Source organism: Fundulus heteroclitus, chromosome 9 (genome assembly GCF_011125445.2).
Source record: "Fundulus heteroclitus isolate FHET01 chromosome 9, MU-UCD_Fhet_4.1, whole genome shotgun sequence".
Classification (NCBI taxonomy): Eukaryota; Metazoa; Chordata; class Actinopteri; order Cyprinodontiformes; family Fundulidae; genus Fundulus; species Fundulus heteroclitus.
Window position 1 is genome coordinate 33,152,959 of NC_046369.1, and position 25,669 is coordinate 33,178,627.

Below are 25,669 nucleotides of genomic sequence, written 5' to 3' on the forward strand. Positions count from 1 at the left end.
TGTTAATTTTTATTTCCATTAATAAACTCTTGAACTTGAAGAGAAGTCGTCACTCCTTTATTTTATATGTGTGCAGAGTTTGCTGTTAAAAGAATGCTAGTGCTCGAATCGTTCATTTCAACTATTGTCCTGTGAATATCAGCTCTTTGGGCTGATATTCACCAGACAATACCTAACAGAACAAGAGTTATTTATTAAACATTAAATAACTTAAAACAGTGCGTAATGGCACAACAGTGCTCTGGGCTCTTTAAGGTGAACAGGTTCATTAAACCCTCAGTCTGAAAGGGCACATAGCCATGGGCAAACATCCTCGGTGATCCGGTCATACCTTTGCAGTTCCAGGTAAAAGTTGACAAACCCAGTATACACTAAGTTCCCTTTGGTCAGACCAGATTTTGCACAGGCTTCAGCAGAGAACTTTTTAGGAAATTACTGTTTACTAGGACTGCTTCTAGTGCAGCCGGTTCCCCTTTGGGCCACTCCACTGCACAGTTTTGTAACAAGTGAACTTAGTTGCACAATATAATAATGGGACTGAATTTGACCAATATCCTTTTGTGTATACCATCCCAAAGTCCCCTATGTTTTATTCCTTTTTTTTTCCTACAATGATTAGAACAAAAAGCAACATTCACTTTATTTATTTATTTATTTATTTGAGATGCTCGGAGTCAGTATGCGTCTACCCAACTACTTTTTGGGTAAACTGATCAAAAACTCCATGCATTCTGAAAATCATATATTTTTTATGCTGTAGGTGAATACACAAGAAAGAAACCATTATTATTATTATTATTGTTTTTGGGATTAAGATTAAAACTACATCTCGAATTTGGACTAAAATTATGCACAGATGACGGGTTATTGAAAACTATTTGAATTTGTGAAATATCCGTAAAAACAATATCTGATTCTTACTAAAATAAATAAATCTCCTCTCATCACAGTCTTCCCCCTTGAAATATTTGCCACACCATTAGGTGGAGAAGGAGGAGCTTGCCCGGGGCAGCGTTCATGCAAGAACCGCCCCTGTCTAAAGTCCATTTCTCCACTGAACGCTTTGATTTCCTGCCATCATAAGCAACGCTGATCACTGCGTAGTGTTTCAATGCCACTCCCCCTGCGCGCTCAACCCTTCCCAACATCCCCCCCGCTCCAGATCTCCCCGACAGCACATCTGATTCTACTTCTCTTTTGCGCAGGCAGCGACGGTTAAAATTTCCTGTTTTCGAGAGGAGTGACCTCCGAGTTGCACAATCATCAAAATCTCAGAGCAGTGACTCAGTAGCTTGCAGTCCGCTGGTTGGCTGACTTGGTGCGCAGGTGGTCTCTCCGCCACAGTCAGGGCAGAGCTTCGTCAAGCCTGGTGCTAGAAGGTCTGCCTGCGTTGCATCGTGGCGTGTACCTTTAAAAGGTTGAGCTCCTCGGTCTGTGAGCGATGGGCCGTGTCTCCACTTGGCTGCGCTGAGTGTGCGCTGTTCTTCCAGCTGTGACATGGCAAAGAGGTTGCTGCGTGCGCTCCTCTCGGCAGCCTCATCCTAAAGCCACCGACGCTCCCCGGTACGCAGCACCGGAGCACGATGGCGCCGAGGATGCTGCTCTGGCTCTTACTGAGCGCGGTGTCGGGACTCAAGGCGGAGGACGGCGGAATGGTGGAGGAACTTGTAACCGAGAAGGAGGCAGAGGAAAGTCACCGACAGGACAGCGTCAATTTGCTGACATTCATCTCGCTGCTGACGCTCACCATTCTCACCATTTGGCTGTTCAAGCACAGACGGGTTCGCTTCCTGCACGAAACCGGGCTGGCAATGATTTACGGTGAGGATGTGGAAATGACTCGCACGCACGCACGCACACAGACACGGGCTCTGCTCCTGCAGCTGCCGCCGCCTCCCCGCCGGGGGTTTGCGTGATTCAGTGTCCCCTGATGAGGAGATTGGACCTGCGGGGTCCAAGCAAAAAAAAAAATGCACCCACGCGCTCAGATTGCCTCTAATTGGCTGGGCTCGTGCTAATTTCTAGAAGATGCTTTCAGCTGCTCAGCACTGCTGCAACCACAGCACTGCTGCAAACACAGCTCTCTCCCTGACTCACTCACAAACATAACTCAGTTCACTTGTGGTATCACCAGGGGCGCAATTAGGAGGATGTGGGCCGCCGGGCTGGAGTTCAGTTTTTTTTTTTTTTTAAACCCTGCCCGCACAGGTTTCAGTCAGAGATGCAAATTACAACGGGTGGATTGTCAGGTATCCACGCATCAACTTTAAGTTTTTGTCTTGTATGCATGATTCTTTTTTCCCCCCTTTTAATCTTTTGTCGTTGTCATTTCTAAAAAGCTTCTGATAAACGTGGCAGAATTTACGTATGCATGATGTCAGGCTCGTTTGTGGCGATGTGACATTCATTGAAACGCACACAATTAGGAAAGGTATGAAACAAACATGCATCTGAAGCGTTTGTGGTCAAGGTTTAGTTTAGAGGTGGAGCTTTACTGTTTGAAAATAGTTATCTACTTTTCACAAATGGTTAAACATCTATAAGTGATTAATGGACCATGGTTCTTATGACGTGTATATAAAAAAATATGACATGCTTGCAAAAATATCCCTCAATAAGCAAAAAAACAACCACAAAATGCATAAATAAAAAACTATTATGAGATCAGAGCCGGTTCTGAGTATGGTGTCTTGATCAAAGCTTGGTTTGAGATTTTTCCAGATGCGATCAATCATTAGGGATTAAAACCATTATTAGAATTTATGACTGGAAAGTTATTTGTCTTGCACTACAGTACATTTACAGACATTAGAACCAAATGAATGTTGTTTGAATCCTATTCAATTCACAGTGTGGTTGGGTCAATAGAAGATTCTGACAGTAAGACAAGCTTGTGTTTTTTTTTGGGGGGGGGGGGTTGCTCATTTTACAGCCTAATTAGAATTTTTTGCAGTTCTAATCTTTTTAGAGTAAGACAGTATTAAGAAGTTGATATTGGCTGGTTAGTTAGTGAGGCTATCTGCTTCAGCCAGCCCGCCTGCAGCCAGGCATGCATGTCAGTTGTAGTTTATCAGTTGGTTTTAAACGCTGCATTAACATTACAAGAAGTCTGTGCTCCTTTTTATTTCCACACCATCTGACGGTCTTTTTGTTTTGTTTTTTCACCACAATACATTTTTCAAAGCAGGAAAAGATAACTATTGCTGCAACATTTGTGGAGGAGAGCTGTGTCTCAAAAGAAGACTTCTAAACAGTAGGAACAGTCTGACGAAAAATGTATGGATTTTAAATCGTAACTTTAACAAAACTGTGGTAGACTTTCTCACTGGTTACCATAATGAGTAATCTTGCCCACACCTACTTATCTATAATAAAATGTGTGCTCTTAAAAATACCAGTTTGTTTGTACTAAATTTCTCTTGTGGCTTCAGGAGTTTATACTGGCCGAGAAGATCATGGAAATTATTGAACAGAATGCCCCTTGGTCTCCATTCCCCATCTTGGGTTGTTTCAATTAATGCAAATCATTTTGGGGAAATAATCCTGTTTAATTAAAATATAAGTTGATACTTCTGCAGTTTAGGTGGTCATATCATGCAGAAATATGCGGCTAAAAAAAATAGGCGAGCCTACTTCCAAAACAACAGAAAAAACAGAATATTTTTTATTTTGGATATTAAGGATCCCAATAATTTATTTATTTTGCACAGCGACCACTGATGTATCTCTTGTGCATCACTTGTCTTTAAACCAGATTTGTGGGACAGTCCTAGCCCTGAGGGTCCCCTGATACTTTTAGGGGGCTAAGCGTCTCCTTGTCTGGCTTCTGTCTTGGAGCTGCTCTGAATCAGATTATGGAGTCCTGTGTTTTTGTCCCATGAAACCCCATTAAAATGGGGAAAAATGCACCAAATGCAGTTAGTGAGAATTAAAATGGGAAAAATGCACCAAATGCAGTTAGTGAGAATTAAAATAGCTTTAATGGATTTTAATCACTCTAAGGACTGCTGGACATAGGCACCAGCCCCCATACGACCCTGCACTGGTAAGGGGGTATAGACGTAGGGTAGATGATCCATAACAACATATTGCTCCCTTCGATACTAATCGCATACTCCTCAAAACTTTTCGTGTGCCTCTACTTGAGTACAAAATGCAAGTAATGTTTGGTAGTTTAAACCAAACGATATTAGGAAGCAAAATTACTCCAATTGTCATAGAGGCAGGGTCATTGGGCTGTCCTTATTCTGTTTCCAACGTTAAAAGCAGAAGCACCAGACTCCTGCATTAGATCCTGACAAATAATCAACTGCTGTTAATATTATGCACTTTATATTAATGCGCTTATTTTCTATTTTGTGTTTTCATCTCTGTAACAATGCATATGCTGATTTGGCAAAATAAAACTCTTGTAATATGTTGTTTCACTGAGACATGCGAATATTGTTTTTTTTTTTTTATTTCTGTTGGGGACACAGACACAATAACTGATGCTCTTTGAGGGGTCTTGTGCTTTTTCCACTTCACTGCCTAAAGTTACGGAAACAAAAATCTGTTTCTTCTGTTTCAGAGAAGAAAACGTTTGTCTGATCATGATCGGACACAAATCTGTATCATTCGTGTTGGTCTGGCCATGCTGTGTGAAGAATACAGCTGCGCAGTGGGTCAGCTACATGTTCTGCTGCAGGACTTTCGAAACAGAACCCAGACAGTCCAGTTGTAGGGACCGCTAATGTCACTCATTAACTAGAGATCTCTCGTCAGGGGAAAAAGTGCAGACTTTGATTTATTTATTTTTTTGTGTGCTCCAGTGGGACATTTTAGCCTGACTGTCCAAGACAGAAAACTAATAGCACAGCTCTGCAATACTTCTCCATTCAAACACTTGGCTGCTGTTTTAAAAAAAAAAAAAAAAAAAAAAAGCACAAACAATGTGCAGCAGTCGTGCTGTTGTGCGATTCACTTCTCTTGGGGAAGCTGAGCAATGCACTGTAAGATCAGAAGGATTATTCTGTAGTAGGCGAAAGCCCCGATTAGCTGCATAAAGAACAGCCTAAACAGAAACGCTTGTTTGTTCATGGTACTTAATGTTTTTACGGTACTTTCTTGTCCAGCTCTATGGAAAGAACCTAAAATTCCCTGTCTCTGTAATCTAAGCATCATTTTTTTTTTCTTACTGGAAGTGAAACAACAGGTGGTTTGATTCGGAGTCTGCATGAAACCGCTTTGTACATGTGTGCTTGTGTGGTGAGGCCAAAGCCAGAGTGTGATGTTCGTATTTAACCTGGTGGCAGAGTGAACGGGTAAGCCCCGAGATGACAGGTTTACTCTGCCAGGTCTCCAGTAGATAACTCATGTCTGATCATAGGATTTATGCTCCCCTAAGTGCCTCTCTCATCACTTTCTGCTTGACTCCAACTCTCTCCGCCAGATTCTACCCATCAGCTCCTCATTTTTCTTCAACTCTGCTGCTCTTTGTGTGCTGCAACTTGATCCAGTCTGCTCATAAACCAGAAATGCACAAAGAATCACCCTCACTTTCCACTTTAGTATACGCAGTTCGAAACGGCTTGTTTACACAGAGCAACAGGAACTCTGAAGCATTTCTGCGTGTAGATGGGAGGGACAACTGGCTGGATTTCAACCTGTGACTTGGAATGGGGAACAACACGGGTTTAATTGACTTCGAATGTGGCCTGGTAGGGCAAGACTCTTATCCAACCCATTCATTAATGTCGGAACAGAGGTTGTTAGACAATGGTGAAAAACTGGTTTGAGATGATTTTAAAAAAAAAAAAAAAAAAAAAAAGAAAAAGCGCAACAGTGGCTCAAATGCCCTATTATTACAAACAAGGATTTGGAGAATACCATCTAAATGCAGAATATGAGGATCTCTGGGTGCCACTCCTGTTGGCTAAGAATAGGAAACGTGCTACAATTCACACAGGCACATCTAGATTGGACATTAACAAATTGGAAATCGCCTGGTCTTGGGTGTCTGAATTTTTTTGTATCAACATTCACATGGTAAGGTCAGAATACGGCGTCATCGGCATTAAAAAGCATGGATCTGTCCTGCCTTCCACAGTTCAGGCCGGTGTTGGGGTAATGATGTGGGGATGTTTTCTGGAGCCTCTTTTGCCAACTGAGCATCTTTTCAATCCTGCAACCTTCCTGAAAATCGTTGCTGACCATATCCTTCCACATGTGTCCACAGTGTAACCGTATTCTCGTGGCAGTTTCCAGCAGGATATTGCAACATGTGACAAAACCCAGCACTAGAAAATTGTGACTAATATAGTGGCAGAGATTATGATACCGTAGCATATTTATTTCTAAAGCACTCTAAATACAACATAGCAAATGTTAAATCCCTCTGCCATTGTTCTGGCTTGATTCGTCAGGTTTGCTGGTCGGTGTGATCCTGCGTTACGGCATTCCTGCCACCAGCTACCACAACAAGACTCCTACGAAATGCTCGCTGAAGCAAGGACCTTCCAGCACCCTGCTGCTTAATGTCAGTGGCAAGTTCTTCGAGTACACATACAAAGGGGAGATCAACATCCGAGAGATTCACAACGTGGAGCAGAATGACATGCTGCGCCAGGTAAGGGAAAGAATCGGCCATCTGTTCTGCATTCTGCTACTTTTATCCTGTTAACCGTAAACCTCGTGTCTCCTCTAGGTGACCTTTGACCCCGAGGTTTTCTTTAACATCTTGCTCCCTCCGATTATTTTCCACGCTGGGTACAGTCTGAAGAAGGTAAGACATTGTCATGTGAAAGCCAGCACTTGTGGCTGCTTCTGAGATGAAGCGAAGCGACGCAGTAACATGAGCTGGCGTTGTGGAGTGCGGCTGAAGCGTCTGCTGACGCAGGGTTTCATTGGACAGATGGTTTGCAAAGACAACATGGCGTTGGCCAGACAGAGTAGTCAACATACGCGTCCTTTTTGAAGGGATGTCGAGAGCAGATGTCTTTCGTTTCCTCTCTGACACTTTTGCTGTCAGAAAAACAGCTGACGACAGAAACTGTTTTTGCTTTTGCCTTTGATGTTACAGAAATTTATTTGGAGAGTGGTAGTTGGCTTTGGATTTTATTTGCTGATGTTTTCCCTGTAGTGACGGGATACATTTTTGTAAACTACTTAAGAGCTGTCCACAATTTACAGCTACAGTGGAACCAGGCTTGGGCCAGTATAAGATTCTCTCTGTGTTATAACAATGAGAAACAACAGCAGACGTTTGAAACAAAAAGGCATACCAGGAATGTAAGTACAGGATCCAATTGCTTTTCGTTTAGACCTGCTTGTCAACCAACATGTAGCTTGCAAAATAACTATAGTCTAGTTGAACTATTACAAATCTGCCTTTTCTTTTTTGGGCATTGGATGACGTGATCTACAGACAGTACCACATGAGCTGCGTCTCATGTGGTACTGTCTGTGTGCTACTCTCCTGGACTATGCCGCCAATGCTTGTGAGGAGTAGTTTACAAGCGTCTGTATGAACTAAAACTGCTCGTATGAGTATTTATTGCGTGTGCGCACTTTTGGCAGAATCCTGATGGCATACTGGACTGAGGTACACTTTAAGGGTTTTGGAGCCCCCTGCGGCTAAAGGGCATTTCACTTTGGGACAAATTACAATCGCTGATTGGTCAGTTACTGACAAGCCTCTAAAGTTGATTGACAGGTGGCGTCACATCAATTGATACTATAATGTCCACAATATCCAAGCAACGTCCCAATAATAGAATTATTCAATATTACTCTATTTTTTTTAATGTTTTTTTTGCCACTTCTCTCACCTCAGGATGCTGAATGCTTGTAACCAAAAGGGAAACTAATGGCATGAACTACAATCTGACAACAAGGCAAGGTGTTATCTGCCCACTAGGAGACAGAGAGCACAGAAGTTTAATTAGCAGATGGTCAGTTTATCCTTGGATATAATAAAATCAGATGGTGACCTTACAGCAGAAGTACCCATTCCTGATGCAGTAGTGTTACCTGGTTTAAGAGTGATGGCTGTTTACTTTGCACACCTTGGCTGTTGGTGTTTCTGCAACCAGAAATATTTCCAAACAGCGAAATTCATCTTTCTGGTCTGCAGCAAAAGTGTAGGAGACTATTTAAGACATTTGATTGACAGTGCAAAGCACCAGGTGAGGTAGGAGAACCCTGAGTTGTCCTCCATGCAGCCAAAGAAAACTATGGTCATTCTGGCACCTTATACCGATTTTTAAAGGAACAGTGGAACTTTTTCACGGCTTGGAAACATGAACTTTTACTTTTTTTGTGGTACTAGTGGCCTTTATTGAAAGGAGGCTGACAGGGAGGGAGGCCGAGATAGGGTAGGAAGACATGCGGAAAAGGTCCATGGCCTGGAGTTGAACCCGGGAATGTGGTTTCAAACACAAAGGCCTCCGTATATGGGTTATACATTGTTTTTTAAAACATCAGTATATAAACTGTAACTGGTCTCTTTTTCTTTTTTTTAAGGGTTGCTTGATTGGGTTGTTCAACAATCTCCCCATTGCATAACGACAATAGACTCTTCTTGATAGAGGGATGGAACAAAATAATTAGTTTTGTACAAGGATTTTCGATTGGCAACTATTGGCAGCCATATTTGGTGAGGGCCTCCAGCCTTTCAAGTCAGCATTCTGACTTCAGGGATCTTCCATTTGAATCCAACCCACACCCCGACAGTCATGATGGTATCATTGGTTTGTGTGGGGCCAGTTTAAGCTTGTATAGCCTAATCTAAAAGTACTTTAATTTACATTTTCAAGCACCTCAGGAACTAGCAGATATTTAAAATTCTTTATCTGCCTTTGAGTGCCTAAGAATTGGATTCTGTCTGAAGACAACAACAAGAAAAGCCAGAAGAGTGAGGGCTAGCTATCTATCATAGCTAGCCTTCATTAAGATGACCAAATAGTTACATTTACAAATGGTGTTTAGCTGGTTTTCCTTCAAGATAATGCCTTTTGTGAATAATTCGTTGAAAAACATGAAATGTGTTTTAGAAGTGAGTTTTATTTAAAACCATTGAAATGACACTATGAAGTGATGACATGTTAGAGGAGCATTAGTTATTTAACTTCCCAAACTCAAAATGTTATTATTTTGTTATTAGAAATTGAACTTAACAGAGCTTTGTAGGTCACAAAACTGTGGATGCGGAGAGGTTTTGTTTTTTTGGAAGTGTGCTGCAATCTGGAATTTGCTGAGTCAAATGAAAGTCCTCAGGAAATGGAGGAGGAGGAGGGGGGGGGGGATTTCAACTCGAAGAGCTTCTCTTTTACCAGGCATAAGTAGGATTTTTGTTGTTGTTGTTGTTGTTTTTTCTTTATTTTAAGGAACATTTAAACCACCAATGCCACTCATGGCTCTAATTGATTGGCAGATTTGGCTTGATGTTCCTGAACTGGGTCGTCACTGATCTGCAGAATGTCAACAATTCATTTTGATAGATGTGACCACTAGGCTACAGAGGAAAAGAAATTTCCTGTTTGGGGAAAAAAAAAAAAAAAAATCTGAGTCAGCTGTTTTTGTGTTACTTTTCGCGGGCAAAGTAACACAAAAACAGCTTGTTTGTTCCAAAAGCAGCTGGATGTGTGTTTGTTTTTCTGTATGAGCCACGGCAGTCAGTGACCTTTCAGGATTCAGTGCTGGAAGGCAGCATGATCAGTGTTTTTTCAGGAATTGAGTTTTTTTTTTTCTCAGCCTTGTTCATAAATCAATGAAATATACTTGTCATATTGTCTTTTTGTCCCCTTTTCAGAGACACTTCTTCAGGAATCTGGGCTCCATCATTACCTATGCCTTTCTCGGCACTGCAATCTCATGCTTTGTTATTGGGTGAGGCTCTCCTTTCTTCTCCTCACACTTGTCTGAAATGGGATATCCTCTTTGTTTCTGCGTTCCCAAGCTGATTAGCTGAAAGACTCTTTACTGCTTGCCCCAGGAATCTGATGTACGGCGTGGTGAAGCTGATGAGGGCGGTCGGACAGCTGACTGATAAGTTCTACTACACTGACTGCCTTTTCTTTGGGGCCATAATCTCGGCCACGGACCCAGGTACAACCTACGAGTAATGACAGAGGCAATACAGCTGTGAATAGTCTGTGCATGTAGGTATTTGTTTAAATTAGTATTTTAGTTTTAATTATTATTTATCTCTGCTTATAGTGACTGTATTGGCCATATTCAATGAGCTCCATGCCGATGGGGATCTCTATGCTCTGCTGTTCGGAGAGAGTGTTATGAACGATGCTGTGGCCATTGTGCTGTCCTCGTAAGTCATGTTTTTAAGTCATGTTCCCTTTATTTCCTTTTTTTTTTTTTAGTCTGATTGTTAGATTTCCACTGCTTAGAGGTTTCAGGTCAAGCTTAGTATTTATATTCATCGGATACAATGTTATGTTAGCAGATAAAAAGCAGCTACACTTTCAGAAAAGGCATTTTGCTGCCGCCAAACATTGTCTGTGTAGCGACCCAAGGTCATGATGGCCGAGGCTGTGGGCTGCATCAGTCTGCGTGATTAGCTGTGACTCGTCATTTTGCTTTATAAAAATCTATGTTGCCAAAAGTGATGTTCCATCCCTTCATTATTCTATCCATCACCCAAGATTATGTCATAAACATAATGGCTCCAAGAGAGAAACATGTCTGCCCCTCTCCCCAATAACATCCCCTAGCTATCTTCAGGAGAAAGCTGATTCTTAAAGGGATCTCCAGACCCCCCAGTAAGGTTCTGGGTCCTCCCCAGGGTCTCCTACCCGTGAGATGTACCCAGAAAATCCTGGATTGCGTTCCTCAGGCACAATAGCTATCTCATGCCCGTCGTAACATAGACAGGCATGTAATTTATAGCTTTGCTTTCTGGTTAAGTTGTTTCTTCACTACAGTGGAACTGCCGTCATCATGGCAGGTGAAGCCCAAGTACCTCAATAGGTTTGGTCCCTATTTGCCTTGCAAATTAAATTGTCTTTATTAACAAAAATAACCACCTTCCAGGTAGAAGTTCCCTTCTTTTTCAAACATGATGTTTCTCTTTGAGCAGCACCTAAACATAAAATAGATGCATTTAGCGTGTTGACCTAATATCATCAGTGCTGTGATGGGGATAACTCCTGAATATTCAGCCTCTTTAAAGCCTTGTGCCAAAATCCATTTCAGGTCTTTTTAGTGATTCAACCAATACAGGTTTCTACCAGGATGGTTTTCAAGTCGTTGTTGAATTTTTCACCTATTTGTGAAACCTGCCCCTTTGTGCTGCTGCTCATACTTGCCATGCAGCAGCACTTTACCTCCCTCTAGTGGAAGTTGTGAGTCACTTGTAAATTGGAGATTGTTAAAATGCTCAATTTAGTTAATCAGTTTTTTTTGTTTGTTTTTTAACGACACGTGGGTAAAATTTATCACAAGCTCTGAGTTACCAAAATGAATGTCGATCATTTAAACGGTTGTGATTTTGACCTATACCAGCATAACAAAACTGCTGTGTGTGCTGTTTTTTTTTTACATCGCAGCTCCATCATGGCCTACCAACCCGCTGGTGCAAATACACACATGTTTGATGCCTCTGCCTTTTTTAAATCGGTGGGAATTTTCCTGGGGATTTTCAGCGGCTCCTTTGTGATGGGGGCAGCCACGGGTGTCTTCACGGCTCTCATATCCTTCCCTGTGTGCACTCATTTCTAAGAGCCTGAGTCATATTGTTCCTAATGAGTGTTGTTGGTGAAAATGCAAAACCTTGTTGGTCTTTAACTTGAGTCTACGTCACCAAGTTCACCAAGTTGCACTGCTTCCCTCTGCTGGAGACGGCCCTCTTCTTCCTCATGTCCTGGAGCACCTTCCTGCTAGCGGAGGCCTGCGGGTTCACCGGTGAGCCATCTTGCTTTAAATTAATTTAAATCTGTAAAAAAAAATTTTAAAAGTCTGGTATTTGATTTGGCCAATTTCCAAGTCTAAAAAAGAACACTGAAAATAAAATTCAGCACTGATCAAAAACATAAAAATTAGACTTTATGAAGTAACATTATTCAGTGTATTTTATACTTGAATTGTTTCCGTTATCGCTGATTTGCAACATGACATAGCATTTTATTTCCACTTTATTCGTCATCTTTGTTCTTTTAGAAAATTACAGGATGCACGGATAACTGTGCAATCATTTAATGATCCAAAAAGGTTAATATCATACACCTTTTTTTTTTTTTGCCTATGGACCACTTTAGATCAGGGTTTTAAACTAAACTCGTTTGTTACAGTCGTTCGATACAAAACAAAGCATGGTTTGGCATCTAAACCATCTAAATTCAAAAATTACTCTGGGTTTTTTTTTCTTCCACAAGAGGATCCCAGAGCCTAACATGTGCCTTACTGTAGGATAATCAGTCCAAATTCATAATCCTAGAGTGTTCTACATCTTTCAAAAAAGATCTGATCAAAGTAAATACAGAAAAGAAAAGAGAGGAAAAAAAAAACTTAAACGCCTATTCATCACATTTTGAAGTGTTTGAGTGTTTCCATGTTTAAAATCCTACAAGATCGTTTTTGCTCTTCATTGTATTATATAAAAATAGGCGAAGAGAGAAAAAAATGTTAATCTGGAATTGTTTATTTTCAAATGGTAAAGATATTGGGACCCTGGATAAACAATATGAAAAATATCTTGCAAAGCGAATATGGTTTGTGCTGTATATGACTTGTCAAATTATACACAAGAAATGATGGCTTTGGTACACATTTTTCAGTTATCTAGAAGGTTACTATGTAGAAACTTCCCCAGCTACATTTGTTGATCAATATATTAATTATCAGTAGGGGTTTTCCCCAATAAATTCAGTGAAAAGAGTTCTGGAGTTATAAAACTTTATGAAAAGGCTCTGCTAACCAGTTCTTTTTAGTACAGATGTCACTGGCCAGACATTCTGTGGCCAAGTTTTGTAACTATTTTTTTATGTTTTTGTTACAAAGGGTCAAAGCTTTAGAAAATTGGAGTATAAATTGAAGCTATTTTTTATTTATTTTTTTTTTTACAATGAAGTGTTCATTGTTTTAAAGAAAACAAAAAAAAAGGAACAGGACTAAGTTGTGGATGTTTTTTCTCTCTCACTCACTGTACAGTAACTTCACAAAAGCAAGAAAATCTTCAGTTACGGGACGGACTCTGCTGTAAAGAATTACAGCACATCTCATTTACTCTTTCAACAGGAACAATTATACCTATTTTTAATCTCAAAATATTGTTTCCCCCTACCAGACTTATTGAAAATACATAGCATGGGTGTAACCTATTATTTGAGAGATAAAGGCTCTGCTTTACCTCCAGATGTGTGAAAATAAGTTTGTCATTTCTTATACCGATACAGCAACCATTCTGAGATCAATCATTTATAACTTGTATTATGAGCAGGGGTGATATCATACTGTGTGTGTGTGTGAGAGAGCAGTCTGTGTTGCACAGCTCTACGCCTAAACAAAGTATCCCGAATACTTCAAAACCAAAAACACAATCCTCATTACAATGGCACTGAAATAATTTGTAGCTTTTTTAAAAAAAATTTTTTATTTCTTTTAGCTTGTAGCACAACTAGCTTTATTGAACCCCTGCGTGTATTTTCTGTTGAGCATGTAGCACCATACTGTCACTGAGTTTGTAGCACTCTATTGGACATCACTCATAGTTCCACAACAGATTTTGAGTTTTGGACTCAAAAGGATAAAACGGAGCAGCTTTTTAGTAATATCGTCAGCCTTACTCTTATCTGCTGACATCACCTGTCTGTTTAAAAGTAGCAGGTAGTATGACAGATCTCTCTATTTCCTTTCTAGAAGCTTTCTTAACCCTCATTTGGTTCTTCTGACTTCATTTTAAACATTTTGCAAATACAAAGAATAGGTAACTGTGAATTGTCTTCCCTCGATCAAAGTTTTCACACCGACGTGTTATTGGCTGTATGATGTGTTCAGGTAGTTGGAAAAAAATATCAGATTTTCTTTCTTTTTGATCATCAGTTAAGACCGGTCCAGCATAAAATCATCCAGTTCACAAGGCTCATGTCTTTGTACATCTTTGTTTTCCAGAAAGTCTTTAAGTTTAATTACTTTCGTTTATTTAAAAAAAAAGAAAAGTTGTTGAAGTTTTTACAGCACTAGTGGCTCATTTTTTTTTTGTACAGTGGGCTGACAGGGGGGAGACATCCGGCAAAAGGCCACAGCTTGGATTCAAACCCGGGTCGGCCACTTCGAGGACTAAGGCCCCCGTATATGGGTCGTGTGCGCTAACCGCTGCTCTACCAAAGCACGCCCTTTGTTTTCTTTTTTAAATTTGCTATTCATTTTCACTGCACCTTACCAAGATGGTGCCTTCCTCTGCTAGCTAATATGTTAATTTTAACATGAGGTACTTCAGCACTAAAATTAAAATGTAACACTGCAAGATTATTAAATGATTTCAAAAGAACGTCAGCGTAATTTGTGATTTTTAAGGCAGAGAAGAGGCAAAAGAACTTAGACATTTTTTTTCAACGTATAGATAAATACCATTGTGTGTTTAAAACTCTCCAGTAATGCAGCATGTGGATTGAATTCCATGTAACACGTGTGTTTTTTTTTTCCAACAGGTGTCGTGGCCGTGCTGTTCTGCGGCATCACGCAGGCTCACTACACGTACAACAATCTCTCTGAGGAGTCCACAAAACGCACCAAGCAGGTAGCATCTGGCCGCCTCCCTCATGCAGCCCCCTTCATTTTGAACCCCCTCCCCTGCCCCGCCAGTCTGAACAGGGTGCTCGTACCAGATGGCGCCACGATCAGCCCGCTGTGACCTTAATCGGTGCTGTCCGAGGACATCTGTCCCGACACGACTGCCCGGTTTCCCAGAGGGGGGCTCGGTCTTGCGGCCAGGTTGCAGATTAGCATGTAAACAGCATGCAGCGTGACACTTTTCCATCAGCGTACAGGCTGGCTCTTAGTCTGTTTCGAAGAAAGTCACACTCCTCATACAGAAGTCGGTCTTTAAAGCTCGTTGTGTGAATGTTTTACTATGATTTCCAAGTGAAAAGACTAAAATTGTACTTTAATTCACAGCTCTTTGAGGTTCTTCACTTCCTGGCTGAGAATTTCATCTTCTCATACATGGGCTTGGCTCTGTTCACGTTCCAGAAGCACATTTTCAGCCCAATCTTCATTATTGGAGCTTTTGTATCCTTTGAATTCCCTGGCAACAAAAATCCTAATAAGCATAAGAAATGATATCTAAATCTTGGAAATGCTCTACATCAAACCTCTTAACCGTCCCGTGTCAGATGGCCATATTTATTGCCAGAGGTCTCAACATTTACCCGCTGTCCTTCCTCCTCAACCTCGGTCGAAGAGACAAGATCAGGGGAAACATTCAGCACATGATGATGTTTGCAGGTACCAAATTAAAGCAAAAGATTTAAACAATTATGGCTAATCTCAATAGATTGTGTAACACTTTTGCGTTGGCTGTCTTTCCAGGATTACGCGGGGCGATGGCATTTGCCTTAGCCATCCGGGACACTGCCACCTACGCCCGGCAGATGATGTTTACCACTACGCTGCTTATTGTCTTCTTCACGGTCTGGGTGTTCGGTGGGGGAACCACACCCATGCTTTCCTGGCTGCACATCAGGTGACGGATATTCTCTTGAAATAACAAGACTTTTTAATAAAAAAAACAAAAAACGTTTTTAGGGCCGCGTGATATTCTGCATATGTCTCAAAGGTTAACTAATTAGCACGTTTAGCTGCTCAAGAGAACTCTAAAGACCATTAAAACTTCAAGTAGTTTGCTTTAAAATAATAATAAAAAATAAAAAAATAATAATAAGATGACATGTATCATGATTTGGCGCTAAATAATAATAATATTAATAATAATAATAATAATAATAATAATGCCTTTTTTTTGTCTCCACCTTTCACTCAAGGTAACCCTGCATAATTGAGACAAGACATAAATCATAGAAATAACAGAATAGAAATAAATTCAATTCCAGCTTGATGTGTTTTACCGCATCTCTTTCCCCCCTCTCTCAAACACTCTTTCATGTCAGCCTTCTTTATAAAAAAGCAAGCCACTAGTGCCATTTAAAACCCCAGAAAAAGAATAAAAAAACACAATAGAATAAGTATAATAGGAAGACTTTAGAGAAAAAGACTTCCAAAAGAGTTAACAAAGTGGCAAAAGACATTAGTCATAATAAATTGAAGTTTAATAAATTGAAATTTAAAAAGACGGATTCTGCGGTGGGATTTAAACATGCCCTGTGAGTCAGTGTTGCAGATGTCTGCTGCCATCAGGAGGTCATTTCTTATTTTGATGAGAGCTCTCTCTGAGCTGTGACGGGGCAACAGCAGCTATCAAAGGCAGTGGGGGAGGACGGCAGGCTTCAACTAAAGAGGCAGAGAGTGGGTCAGGTTGGCAGGGAGATGATTTAGATTTCCAAATGAGCTGAGATGTGTGAGAGACCGAAGGAAGACAGAAAGTGGTAGATGGAGTCAGAGGCACCGCTGAACTGCTGGTTTGCTGGAGGGTTAGCTGCTGGTGTATCTGGTCTATTTTAGCACTGAAATGTCAAACTGGGTTTGGGATTCCCATGTCCCAAGTGGACTTGTGAAATATTGAGATCGGCCAAGCAGACACATTTAAGGTCTGGCTAACATGGCCTCGCCAAATCATCCAATGTGCATTTAGGGTTAACTAGAGTTCACTTTTTAAGTGTTACTGGTAAAGTACTGAGCAGAACTTGATAACTAAACATGTTAGCATTTAATGCCATTTGGTTAATTAGTATGACAACTAATTTGGTCTTGTTACTCTCAAAATGCCAAGTAGCTCGGGCGTTTGTCTGACTGGTGGCTCCCTTTGGCAGAGTTGTAAAACTTGTGCTCTTATAAGTCAGACAAGTGTCAGCAGTTGATAAATAATTACAGCTTTCTGATCTATTGCAGTGAAAACATTGAACTACTGGAGGTAAATGGTGTAGCTGGTGCTGTTGTTGTGAACTAGTTGCTGAAAGATGCTGAAACTTGCTGTCAAAGAGTCCTTCAGTAGTTGATGAGGTCAGCTTTTTGCGTACTTCTACCACGGTCGGTTTGTAATTGAATGAGCCAGGGACGGCCAGGAGAGGGCGCCAGAGTTCTCTGCTGCTCCCACAGTTCCTCCCCCACAGAGCTGTGGGGATATTTTTCACATCTACCTGAACTTGGGTCAGAGAACAAAATGAATTTAATCATCAGATTGCACCTCCTCGGCCTGTTCCAAGCTGCCGCGTTCTGAGCTGTGCTCCTGCGGTAATTTGGCTGTTTTGCTGTCTGGGCCTCGCTCGGCCTCGCTCGTATTCGTTGTCTGCCCATCATGCTCTGAGAGCTTCCATTTATCACGATAAAGCGGATTATCTCTGCGGCGGCAGCGGGGCTGAGCGAGCAGGCTCTGTTTAATATGAGTAATGCCTCCCTGGACCGGACCGGAGCTGTTGTCTGGCGCAGGTTTCAGAGAGCTTCCCCTGTGAACCCTGTGCCTTGGATACTGGGACATGTGCTGTGCAGCATGCAAATATCCGCTGTGGCCCTCTGTGGTTCAGATCTAATCTTATGTAACTGACTGCATACAGATTTACACCAACTAACTGGACAGTTGGGACCATGGCGGCCCGTTATTCAGCGGCATTTTCTTCTCTGTATGTTAATGAGGAACATGCCATCTGTAAGTTGTTGAGGCAGAGCATCCTGGTAAGCTGCTAGGATCATCAGGCGCTTGGGTGATGAATGAAATGTGATGTGGGACTGCTGCTGCTGATGCATTTAATGTTCATACTTAAACGTTCATACTTACAGACTTGATGAGACCAAGATGTCCCTCTTAGTTGCAGGTTTCCAACAGGGAGCTTTGGTTCTATTTGTTTAAACTTGACCAGATCTAGTCAGAATAACCAAAAGACTTTAGAGCCATTGACTGTTTTGTTTTTTGCACATTTTCTGACCTAAGATGATCAAAACACGTCTGCCTTCCTGAAATGATTCGGCCTTTCCCTTTTTGAACAGGCAGAAATGGGCTTCTGTGTAGTTTGATGATTATACCGTATCTCCCACATAGAGAAGTGAAAGTTTTTTTTTAAGAAAATCTTTTAAAGACCTTCAAAAAGCAATCCCAAGCTCTCAACGTCATTCCCAGACAAACTCCAAACACTCTGATTTTATTTTTTTATCTTCACATACTGGTTTGCGTTTGCTTTGCTCTAAAGCAAAGTCGGCACCTTATCAGCATTTCATAACACATACAGCCTCTTTAAATGATGGGAGAACTCCAAGGTGCCAGTTCATATACCATGTTTTATCTGTTTCTATGGAGTCACCATTGGCTGTCATATAAATAACTTCTATTCTACTTGGCTATAGTTTGCCTTTATTTTTGGCCCATTGTTTCCATAGATACGAATTACATGTATTCATGTATTGTGAAGAATATTATTACAGCTGTTTTCATTGTGATTTAACCAAGTTATTGCGCATCTATGACTAGTTTGCTGCAGCATTTTGTAAAAGTTCTGAGAACCTGTTTAACCAACATTTAATTACATGTTTACGGAGTACATGTGTCTCAAGCCATCAATGGGCTTATCGGAGACGAGCGAGTACTATACTGAAACATTGGTAGCATACCTTAGATGACGTTTAAATGCGATTTATCTAAAATGTTTATTTGTTCAAATCTATATTTGGTTAAATTCAGTAAACAGGATGGCACTCTATAGAAATAGGAATAATTATTCCCCTTGAATAGTTCAAAACAATACTAATAATACTCTTTACATAATTAAATTATTCATTTCTATATATTGTACTACAATGGAATTACTTCAAACTATATTAAAAGTAATTGCTATAGATGTTGTAACTTTGTTTAGATATTATGATTTAATATATTTTAGTATATTTATATACTATTGAAAATCTAAATGCATTATAATGAGGTAAAGACTGAGTTCAAGGACTAAATGGGATAATCTGAGCCTTGTATGTTACATCCAGAAAAAAACGGAAGAATGTTATATTTAGCCCACACTGTTGCCAGTAACTTAAAAAAATGCTGTGTGGTCACTTTTACACAGCTTTACACAAGTCTTCCAACATCTTTTTTTTTCATGTTTTTTTTTCACATTACAAACGCAAACCCCAATCTTTTTGTAACTGATATTTCATTTGACCAGCCAACACAAAGTGGTGGATAATTGTGAAGAGGAAGAAAAATGATACATGGTTTTCAAACTATGCACTAATAAAAATGTAAAAAGTGTAGCGTATGTTTGTATTCAGCAAAAACACCTTTCACTGGATTTATTCAGATTAAAGAGGGTGACTGTGAAAATCAGTTTTCAGACTTTCAATTTGGCTGGGCCATTCTAATCAATAAATATATGATCTTAACCTTCCCATTGCAGCTCTGGCTGAATGTTCAGGGCTGTCACCCAGCTGGAAAGTGAACATCCACCCCAGTCTTAACCCTTTTGCAGCCTCTGACAGGTTTTCTCGCAGTGCTGCCCCCTATTTAGCTATAGGTTTCTTCCAAAAAAACTCTGACCAGATTCCTAGGCTCGAATACCCTTATAGAGCAAGGACTCTTCAACCAAAGTGGAAATGTGTCAGCGGTCGCCATGATAAGTGCTGTCTGAATAATGCAGTAAGGAAGGAGGTAGGAAAAGGAGCCTGTATGCTTCCTCTCGCGGCTAGCTCTGCCTAGGAACCCCGTGACTTCCCTTACTGACGCTAAGAACCCTTAAGGTATCCCATAATCCTTTGCATGACATGATGTATAAGCACAGCCTACCTTACGGAAATCAATGAAAATGTCCAGAGAGAAGAAAGCATTTAATTTTTAGAAAGCTGTAGGCCTGGATTTGACTAGAATCCTCCATGTGTGTTTCCATCATGTAATGGCGTTGGAGGTAAAGTCTGTCCAAAATGGGCACAGCGGTCCGTAGCTCCTTTCCTCCCCACGGTATACTTCTCACTGTTGACCCAGTGCTAGGAGCTATTATTAAGGGTATTCGGATGGAGCCCTAGTCCTTGATGAAGACAGGCGTCCCCACAGCATGATGCTGCCACCTCCATGTTTCACAGCAGAAACGATGCTTTCAGGGTGATGTGAAATTTTCCCTCCTCCCAATTTTTACCCAAATAGTTATTTCAAATCATGCTGCCTTCACTGTACCTTTAAATCTGGGAATCCCAAACCATTGTCTTTAGCTACCATTTATTTATTTTACTTATTTTTCAGTATGAAACAAGGTATAGAGAATTTAAGAAAGAAGGAAAAAAATATCAATATAGGACAAAAAATATGTAAAATAAAAAAAATTGTTGTACATATTCAATCATAAAAAAACATTTACATCTAAATAGAGATTCAAGAAAATTTCAAGTCAGGAAATAAAAGGCTGGCCAATGAATCTCATTAAACTATATCTGCTAATTTCTATCGTTTAATGTTCCATCCAAATTACTAAAGCTTGTAAGCAAAGGGGTTGAAATGTCTCATTTTATATAACCGATCACCATGCCATCATTTTTCATCTTCTTTTTCATAACATTTGGGCTTTAATCCACAGGTAAAGAAAAAAAAAACAATGCTTTTGTCTTAAAAAATCTCATGTAATTACTGAATAAAAACAAAAATCCAGTGTTTTTAGGGTTTATGATGTACCTTTCTCATTCCTGCTCACATTTACACGTGTTTACGATGTGCTAGATTTGGAAACGGCAAAAGGTTTCAGGACGAGCGCTGTCGGCACGGAAAGTGGGAATACTCCAGGTGCCGTATATGAATGTAAATCATTTCACTGGTGCTAACTGGTGTTGGGAAAATCTTCTGTGAAAATCTTCTGGTGAAGCCAAACAGTGGGCATCTTCAACAAAGGTCCATTTTAAAAAAAGGAAAAAAGGCTCCTCTGAAAATAGGCTTGAAACCACCTGAGCTGATAGTGTTATACGTCAGCCTGGATGTGGTTGAGGCGCTCCTGCAGCCTGAGAAATAACCTCACTGTGATGCGGTGAAACGCTTTAGTCAAGGCTGCTCTGTGTTGCGGGGAGAAAAAAAAACAGGGGTCTGTTCCTTTTTCTGTTTTCTCTCAGTAGATTGGCTACCATTTCTTCCACCCACACACAGCAAAGCAAGGAGCGGTTCACATGCCGTCTCTATGCAGCTTGACACACTTTCATAAACTGATTGGAAATGTTTGTGCAAAAGAGGGAGGGTAATGTGTAGAAAGAAACCAACTGTGACCGGGTAGTTGCTCTGTTTTTGTTTTTGTTTTTTTTTTTTCTTTGCTCTTTTCAGGATTTGCTAGAGGGCAGAAATAAAATTGCTTGCACGGAAGATTTGGATTAAAAGAGGAGTGGATGTTGCGGGATTAGGATTAAAGGGTGTAATGAAGTCATTGGAGCGTTCCCTTACAGTCTGTGCATGCACAACTCTTTATCCTGTGTCATGCATTGGGCTGTGCTCTGTTTTTTTGAGAGGGTGGCAGTCACTGTGTCAAGTTTATCCCTCCCAGATCCACTTCCCTCCGTCATTTGCTTCACTATGTTGTTTGCGTCCCCCCTGCTGTCCGTGCAGCCCCCGATCCTCTGTGTGTGTGTGTGTGTGTGTGTGTGTGTGTGTGTGTGTTCAGCTGAGACAAGGAAGAGTCCTTAAAGACAGCCGGATGCGTGCCGTCCTCTTTTGAAACTGCCATGGTAAAAAGGAGAAGGAGAATCGCTTACCCAGAAAGGACATTTCCTCTGTGTGACAGTCAGGGAAGGGTTTATTGATAACCACAACACCAGATGGAGCTTCCCCTGCGCAGTGTTTGAAAAATCATGTAAAACATATCCGTGACAGGCTGCATGTCTCCGTTCTGGCCTCCATCCAGATGGATCAGAGTGAGTTTAACCGAAATGAAAGTGCCCCTTTTGAACATCAGGCTGTTCAGGCTCAATACCTGTCAGCTGTGCTAGAGACATCCCAGTGGAAATAAACCAGGAGCAGCTAGGAAGACTCAACATATGCATGTGCTGTGTAAATAAATCTTTGACTATTTGGAAGGCGCTCTGTCCGACCGACAGTAACAGCAGACAACATTATGTGCTGGTTAGCTTAGCTTGATTACAAGCAGTAGCTAGAAAGAAAAAGTAACTGCGTGTATTTTGACATCTAAGGAGAGGTCCTTCTCACGTCTTTCACCACAAATCAATCCAGAATGAAAGCCTTAAAAAGTGACTGAATCTGCATCTTTGATCATGAGATCAAATAACATTTTTAAATCTGTTAGGGTGATATTGTGGTCTACACACAATCGCAGTTGTCTAGATGAGTTATTGATGCAGAGCTTATGGTCACAGTGGAAAAACTCTCTCCAGAGAGCTCTATCCAAGCATATTGATGGAAAATTGAGTGGAAGGAAAAGTTGCACAAGCAGCTGACTGACTGTAGCCTTGCAAAGACTGTGAAGCGCTGCGAATTCAAGAGTTGCTGGGAAATTCACAAGTTGTGGACTGGGGCTGGAGACGGAGCTACAGGAGCCACTTTACAAAGACACGTCCAGCATCTGAACTACAGCTGTCACTTTCCTCGTATAAAGCCCCCCTGGACCAGGGAAAATGTCAGAATCGTCTAATCTGGGCTATGGTGGGGAAAAACTAGACTGTTGCTCAGCAGTCCAAATTCTTCTCTTCAGATGAAAAGAAAATCAGGCATAACCTGCCAACCCCCCCCCCCCCCCATTTCTGCCAAAGGTACCATTACCTGTTTTAATCGTGGCATCGTTGTGCTGGATTGGCCAGAAAGCTAAACCCCACTGAGAATTTATGGAGCTTTATCTTAAGTGGATTTATTAGCCATCCTTGCCATGTACACTTGACCTAAACGCATTAGAGTGTAATGACCCAAATGCTTTAGTTTGGGAGAAGAGATGCGTTTTGGATTTAATACTCCTGTATGTTCTGGAGAAACACACACTGCAGGGATTAAATTTGTTCAGTTCATGGACCTTCTCTCTTCGGGTCAGGGGTTAATGGGAGATTTTCTGCACAAGTAAAATCTGACTTGGTTCTGAGGGTTAATGATTTCTGTTTTCAGCCAACAAGCAGAATATTAACTGGAAATAATCCATGCCAGTGTTACACTTACACCATGTAATTTCTGTGTCGGATTTGTCTTTAACTGGCTGTGGGTTAAACGCTGACTGTCACTGTCTCTTGGGGAATAAGGTTTAGCAGTTCTGTTGTGTGTTGGGACATGATAACTTTTTGTAATTGCTGTGAATCTTGAGTTTAAAACATGGATTTTCCCTGTTTTTTTTCTCCCATGTTACAGGGTTGGTGTGGATCCAGATCAAGACCTGCAGCCCTCTGCAGACAGCTTCCAAGTCCTCCAGGGGGTGAGAAGCTCAGCCAGAATCACTTTTGGACTCTGAGTCTGATCTGTTCTAGCTCTGCTGTTTTGTAGTCTGTTGTTTAAAGTCAGAAAGGCTGAACACGCGGAAGTGTTGTCTCTGGAAAAACAAAGAGGGCACCACTGAGCAAGACAGGCGTAGGGTTTGGACTTGTCGGTGCAGGTCTACTTGTTAGATCGGGTCTCGTCCAACCTGTTGGGACATTGATTCACAGGGCAGCACAATGACCCAAAGAAAGATTGGCGTTTCAGTGATTTAAGTTAGTAAATGTGATCCTAGATCTCAATTATGTATAACATTTTCACAGCTACAGTAATGCCAAATATGGTTCACGTGCCAACAGCTTTTAAAGTTTTGTTTTTCATTGAAAAACTACAGAGATTAGGCAGAACATTATGGCCACTGACGGTTAAAGTGGATCCCACTGATTATCTCTTCATCATTGGACCTGATGGGGCGTTGGGACATACGAGGCAGTGAGTGAGCATATCCTCCTCAAAGTTGATTTGGCAAGCAAGGAAAAAGAGGCAAGTGTACAGATTTGAGCGCCAGCAGCTGAGTTATGACGCCTCGATGACTGGGTCGGTCGGTCTCCGAAATTAAAGCTGTTGTGGTCTGTATCTATCAAAAGTGGTCCAAGGAAGGAAGATTGATGAAGCAATGAGAGGTCATGCTGGGGCCAACGGAGGAGATAGTGAAGCTCAGATCAGTGAAGAACTCAATGATTGTTCTGACGACGTGTCAGAATACACAGGGCATAGCAGTTTCTTGTGTATGGAGATGCACAGCTGGAGGTCACTTACAGCGTCCACGCTGACCATTGTCCACCTCTTAAAGCACCAACAATGGCCTCATGGGAACAGGAGCCGGAGGCCATCCCAACGGAGGAAGGTGGCCAGAGCCTTGACGGCTCTGAGGTTCCACCTCACAACTTGGAGCGTAAAAGGATCTGCTGCTAACGTGTTGGTGCCAGGTACCACCGCACAACCTCAACGGTCTGGTGGAATCCATGCCTCATTGGGTCAGGGCTGCTGTGGCCCCCAAACCCCGTAGGAGGCAGGTGGTCATAGTGTTTTGTCTGATCTGTGTATTTTCAGTAAGCTCTGTTGGTTATTGTGATGCCGTACAACGCAGAGGTTCCCATTCAGTTAGTTAAACCGGATAAATAAAAAAGTACATCTTCAGTGTGAAACCTTACATGGATAAACCTTCATCACGAGGGGTTTTGAGAGACGTCTGGTGTTTCTGCACGCCGGTTACACAGGTTGTAGGTTCAGAATACACTAAACTGCTTTGCATCCAACCTCTGATCTGTCTCTGTAGCATGCAAATAAATGACTGCTGCTATTCTCTGACCGCATTGACTGTGGGAACAGAACAAAGAAAATGTAATTTTTTTGTTTTTTCTTTTTCAACCATGTGCTTCTGCAGGACGGCACCCGGGATGAGGGCCAAAGCAAAACCAAACAAGAGAGTGCTTGGCTCTTCAGGCACTGGTATACATTCGATCACAAGTATCCTTTTTGTTGTACGAATCCTTTATGATTCTATCACAAGGCAAATATCTGGATGATTTAGTAGGAAGTCCTATAACCTGTCAGGGTGACTGTCTGGTGTTCATGTTCTACGTCCCAGATTAGATAAATCGACATCATTTCATGAAATGTTTGCTTTTCCTTCGCGGTCGCCTGCAACAACAAGCTCAAGGTAATGCATTTAGTGGCTCGTCCTCTCATTTCCTTTGCCCTTCCCATCTCTGCAAAAGAATTGTCTCCCCAGGTGGTTGATTGTGTTTCTGGCTTTCAGTGGGGCAGCTGTCTTTTTTTTCTTTCCAGAAGGCAAACACTCTCCTCCCGGTATCGCACGCTATATGGAGCCAAAGCAAAGCCACAGTAGATTCGGCTCATTTTGCAGCTCTGACCCACATATCTGACACGGCGTGCTGTTTCTCCTCTGTGCAACTGACCGCTGGTCTAAATAGCCAAGCATGATGCATGGGACCAGCTGCGTCTAGTACCCATAATCGCCAGACTGGATTCTGGGAAAACTAAGCACTGCGTTCGGTCAAAGCAACCCGACTGGTTGCAAACAAGAGGCAGAGAAAGCTTTAGATTCCTTTTTGTTGCAGTTCTTTGAAAAGATCCCAGCTGAATCTGTTCAGAGCAAGGAATCTAGATCAAACGTAAACACCAAAA

At 41.4% G+C, this 25,669-nt stretch overlaps 1 protein-coding gene across 1 annotated transcript in view; it reads left to right on the plus strand.

Moving 5' to 3' along the window:
• The first annotated feature begins 1,467 nt into the window (after nucleotides 1-1,467).
• Nucleotides 1,468-25,669, plus strand: part of slc9a7 (solute carrier family 9 member 7) — a 33,348-nt gene continuing 9,146 nt past the window's right edge. Inside the window, 15 exon segments of the mRNA XM_012861143.3 lie at nucleotides 1,468-1,821; nucleotides 6,405-6,607; nucleotides 6,686-6,763; nucleotides 9,791-9,867; nucleotides 9,974-10,086; nucleotides 10,198-10,303; nucleotides 11,541-11,682; nucleotides 11,790-11,895; nucleotides 14,640-14,728; nucleotides 15,106-15,219; nucleotides 15,324-15,435; nucleotides 15,520-15,673; nucleotides 20,792-20,854; nucleotides 23,396-23,459; nucleotides 24,906-24,988. Of these exon segments, the coding sequence (XP_012716597.2) occupies nucleotides 1,584-1,821; nucleotides 6,405-6,607; nucleotides 6,686-6,763; nucleotides 9,791-9,867; nucleotides 9,974-10,086; nucleotides 10,198-10,303; nucleotides 11,541-11,682; nucleotides 11,790-11,895; nucleotides 14,640-14,728; nucleotides 15,106-15,219; nucleotides 15,324-15,435; nucleotides 15,520-15,673; nucleotides 20,792-20,854; nucleotides 23,396-23,459; nucleotides 24,906-24,988 (1,742 nt within the window). The 5' untranslated portion in view covers nucleotides 1,468-1,583.